Raw genomic sequence first — 4,904 nt, 5'->3', positions numbered from 1 at the left:
ATATTAATTACTTTAATTGTACTTTTATTAAAGAGGATACGTAAGAATAAAAAGTAGTAATTGATTAGCAAATTAAAGAAAGATCTAATATATATGGTAGCGTTCGTTAATATATTTAAAGCGAAGATATTATTAGTAAAATAATTATTTAACATAATACTTAATTTCGAGGATGCGCTGGTACTTATTTCTTAAAATTAAGTTTAAGTTTTACTTCGTTAGGAAATATTGTAATCTTTTTATATTATTTAATAACTTTTGTTAATTTGATTCTATTACTCTTATTTTCGTATTTGTATGTATTATAATTAAAAAATTATATTGTAGAGTATAATTATATTATTATAACGTAATATTATTATTATAAGGAAATATAGGGGTTAATTATATTAAATACGAAATATTCTAAAGTTCGAATTGTACTAAATTGAAATTTAGGCTTTAGCAGGCAATAAAATTTAATAAAATTAAGGCTTTAGCGGGTAATAAAATTATAAATGTAGGGTAAATATAACGATATAATCCCGCGACTATAGAATATAAACTTTGATCCTATATAAAGGGTCGATATTTATATATTAATTATTCTTTTAATTTAATATTAAAATATGTATAATTAGTATTAATCGATTTAATTTAATTTAACGAATAGAATAATATTATTATATCGGCGTTTAAATAAAAGATAGAAAAGTAATTATAATATAAATAAATCATCGTTACTGTACTTGCTATATTTACTTGATTTATTTACGCTGTACCCGGCGGACCTTCTCTACCCGCTTGTAATAATAATAATCCTCCTATATTCTCTAAGCGAATATATTCCTAAACCCTACCATCCTTTTATCTTATTTAATCTTTATACTAATTATAACTTTATCCTCGTTATTATTATTTCGAATGTAACTGTAATTATTGTTAATTATTTTATTTTTATTATCGGTTTTAATGTCTAAACCGTTGGGATCAATACGTTTAATTTAATTATAAAGCGTAATAATAGTAAATATAATATTTATTTAAATTCTAATATCGTATTCGGGCGCTATTGACCTTATAATTTTCTATTTCCTCTTTAATATACTAATTGTAATTTCAATCTTTATATAATACTTCGAATGCTTTAAATTAAATAACTCCTTCCGTATCTTTAATCGATTACTACCTTCCCTCTATTTATTAAAATAATATTGAATTGCTAGGTATAGGATAAGAATACTGCGTCGTATATAATACTCTGCGTTATTAATGTAAAATTTACTATTTAAAACCTCAAAATTGTTTATATTAAATATTAATCGTATAATTCTAAAATTGTATATTAATCTTTCTACCTCCGGTAGAATATACGTAACAAGACTGTTTAAACCAATGGCAATTATAACGTTCTAATATATATAGCCCTTTCGACCCCGCTATATTTCAGCCTCGGATTTATATATTTGTATATAAATTAAAGTATTGTCGACCGCGCCTAAATAATCTTTAAGATATAATACTAACGCTACGTATTCTAAATCGTATACCGTATTTAGAAGAGGAAATTTAATAATATAATAATATAAAACGATTATAGTATTAAAGATCTTATAGAAATTACAGCTAATAGTTTTAATATTATAACTAAATCGATAAGCTATATCCCGCTAAGTTTTATTGTAAGTATATATATATAAAAAGGTTATAAATTTCTATTTAAAGAATATTATTTTTATATTATATATAATAGTTTATTCGGATATTTAAATAACTAATTAAATAAAGGGTTAATACTGTATACGGTATAAATTAAATAATTTAATTTCACAGTTAAGGTAGAAGGTATTACGAATAACCGCCTCGCTTTCGTTTTTATCAGTATAGACCTATCTATATATTATTTCGTCGCTCCCTCAAAGGCGGATAGTTTAAATAACAGCGGCGACAGCCAAAAGTATAGCTATTAAGAACGTAAAGATACGCTATCGAATAGGATCTATATTAGGGTGTTTCGTTTTATTAAATATTTATAATAAAAAACGAAATTCGATAGGAGTTTCTGCAAGGTATTAATTTCTAACCTAATACTTAGCCTAACCTAATTCAATACCCCTATTAATTAACAAAATACTCTATCTTTATACCCTAACTCATTAAAATAGAAATTAATAGAATAAATTATTACTATACCAGATTAGGAAGTTGATAAGGCCTTATACAAGCATATGCAAGCTATATATAGGGGAAGTACGGCCAAGAGCCTACTGCATTCAACTTATAGGGGGGTTATAAGGGGGTTATAGGGGGTAAAGGGGGTCCGACGCCGGATTAATATTGATATTTACAGTCTGTTGGCTAATAGGGATAATTTTCCTATACAAACTTTTGTTTTGTTGGTTGAACCAAACACGCCCACATACATACCGACTTCACTCAATAGTCCAAACAGCCTATCATGAAGGATCTCTCGTGCGGGGCTCTCCCAAGCTCGGTCATAGGCCGAGTGATTCGGACTCGGAAGAGATTAGTACAACCAAGCTCGGTTCAACATAGCCGGCCCAAACCTGAACAGAAGAAACATTTTTGCCACTCTGAGCATCTTATATCTCAGTTCAGCATCGTTTCAATAGGTACTCCAGGAAGTCAGACAGAATCGACAGTTCACCAGCCAAACCAACGAGAATACAACATGGAGATCGAAAAGGCAGCACGCCATGATCTTATAACCACGATCAACTACTACAATGATCCAGGAGACGGAGGTGCTCCAATGCCAGTCTACGTCGGAAAGTATGGAGACCCGTTTCTTATGTCTTATCACACACTATTTAGTGTCCTTTCAACAATTGGAAAAAGGGGGTCATCACTCAGGAGCAGCGTTGAAAAGGCACACACGCGTTGATGAACTCCACAACCAAACCCACGAGCCTATCTCCCCTTTTCTACCTACTTCATGACAACCACGTCATGAACCCCTACCCAGCCCAAGTCTAGACCATCCACCTTCCATGTTAAACGCTGACGATCATCATCACCCTTGTCCTCCACCACTTCTAGGGACCAAGTCACCAACAAACGACCCATGTTGCCCGTTACGACCACCGTTACCGACGTGACGGGCGACGAGGAGAGTTTCACTCTCGATCAAAACGGGTTCCAGTACCTGCAGCATGTTAGCGGGTTCGCCGAGACACAAGAAGAAGCGTTCGCGGACGAAGAGAAGATCCAAAAGAAATATCTTGCCGAGTGCGAGGGGTTGTTGAAGGGAGTGTAAGTGCAAGCTTGGCCTCACTTGTTACCTAGCCTGGCAGTGCCTAAATGGTTTAGAGCGGGTTTTCCTAGATGTTATCTTTCACTCACATGACCACTGCGCTACATACAAACCCCATGATGTTCAGCTATCAAGCAAGGGCCTCGCAAGGGATTGAACCTTCCCGGATGCCGGGATCGCTAGCCGATATGGAGCACACATCTGAATGGCATGCAATCCAATCTGCATTTGTACACCCAACCCAGCCAGGAACTCAACGGCGACCAGGGGCATCATGCAGGTATCAGATTTACTGGTGATTGATTGATTCTGTGTATATCTAATTCGAACGCTCTCTTTAGAAGGTATAGAGGTTTTGGGAGTAACCTATATTTGCCAAGACCTATTAAATTAAGGAGCTAGGACTCTAGCATCTAGTCTACATGTAGCTAGAATACTACCCTAAAATCTAATACACCCCCTCACTTGCAAACCTCTTTTTCCTCTTTAAGGTTAAAAGTGAAGCTATTTATACATTGCTCTCGTCGTTTTATATCTCCAATCCTAATATTTTATTTAAATCATCGAAATCTACTTCTCCTGGTACTGGATTATTTCCTCCTCCGCTACTTTCTCGTAGTAATACCTCAACTATACTTAACAAATCCCTAAATCTCCTATACTCTAGAATTCTTAGTACCTTTATCAATCTATTTACTAGCATTGACTTTATTTCTAAATACTTAATGTTAAACGTGTTTTTCTCAAAAATCTCTCCCCTTAATTAATATCTATAAATATTTACGTACCTTATCTTTATACTAAAGGTAGGAATCTCTTCTATAAGTACCTTAATTATTTATTAATTATTATAATATAGAATAGGAATAGGATTCTCTAGTAACTTTACCCTTAATATTAATATGAATCGGTTTATAAAGAGGGTTTTTTTAGTTACTTTTTTAATTACGTATAGTTCTACTTCTATTATTAACGTAGTAACCGCAATCTATTTAGTTACTCCCTAATAAATTAAACCGCTATATAGTTTAATTGTAAATTGTTAAGAACTTTTATAATCATTCTTATTATTAGTAAACGAAATATTAGAGGCAATTTCGAATTTATTATTCCCGCTAAAGTAGAGTACTTATATTTTTATTATCTCTAAATATTGTATAACCTTCTCGTTCGCCGTGAAATAAATAGAATTAGGATTATAATTATATTTAGTTAATTTATTGAATGAGAACGTAATATTTAATTAAATATTAACTACTACGTATAATAAAGAACCTATATTAATTTAGTACGCTCGTATCTTTACGTAATTAATAATATCTTTATATAGAACTGTTAACGTGTGGCTAGTACTGTGCCTTGTAACTGCCTTGTACTACCTTGTAGTATAGAAGGCTAGTTGAACTATTCCTTCTACGGAATCAGTTGACTCAGTCCCCACAGAATGTACTAGAATACAAGAGGTTTTGCCACTGTATTCTAGAGTCTTATAACTTAGCTAGCATTTCTTCCAGACTGATTTGTCATCACAGGATTCAACAGAAGCTTCTAGATGCTTAGTGTCCATGTATATAGAGACCTCTCCTCTCCTTCAGTTCGTCACTCCTTAAGCAAGCAAGCAAGCACAAGTCAAGCAATACAATATAGTCTT

General features: G+C 32.5%; 1 protein-coding gene across 1 annotated transcript; it reads left to right on the top strand.

The window, feature by feature from the left end:
- Positions 1-2,331: 2,331 nt before the first annotated feature.
- On the top strand, positions 2,332-3,613 carry B0H65DRAFT_452081 (uncharacterized protein). The gene is made up of 3 exons (XM_062826084.1): positions 2,332-2,772; positions 3,040-3,252; positions 3,310-3,613. The coding sequence occupies exons 1-3, from the start codon at positions 2,438-2,440 to the stop codon at positions 3,344-3,346; spliced, it is 585 nt and encodes a 194-aa protein (XP_062686835.1). The 5' UTR covers positions 2,332-2,437; the 3' UTR covers positions 3,347-3,613.
- The last annotated feature ends 1,291 nt before the right edge of the window (positions 3,614-4,904 follow it).

This window comes from Neurospora tetraspora (genome assembly GCF_033439725.1).
Source record: "Neurospora tetraspora strain CBS 560.94 chromosome Unknown B0H65scaffold_1, whole genome shotgun sequence".
NCBI lineage: Eukaryota > Fungi > Ascomycota > Sordariomycetes > Sordariales > Sordariaceae > Neurospora > Neurospora tetraspora.
The sequence above is the reverse complement of the archived record's forward strand: the minus strand, read 5'-3'. Positions and strand labels throughout refer to the sequence as shown.

What these genes read in the sequence shown, in the direction of transcription:
- B0H65DRAFT_452081 (XM_062826084.1), top strand. Translation starts at nt 2,438, where the DNA reads ATGAAGGATCTCTCGTGCGGGGCTCTCCCAAGCTCGGTCATAGGCCGA. An exon ending in ATGCCAGTCTACGTCGGAAA is followed by an intron (nt 2,773 to 3,039) that starts GTATGGAGACCC and finishes CACCACTTCTAG; the next exon opens with GGACCAAGTCACCAACAAAC. An exon ending in GAGGGGTTGTTGAAGGGAGT is followed by an intron (nt 3,253 to 3,309) that starts GTAAGTGCAAGC and finishes TAAATGGTTTAG; the next exon opens with AGCGGGTTTTCCTAGATGTT.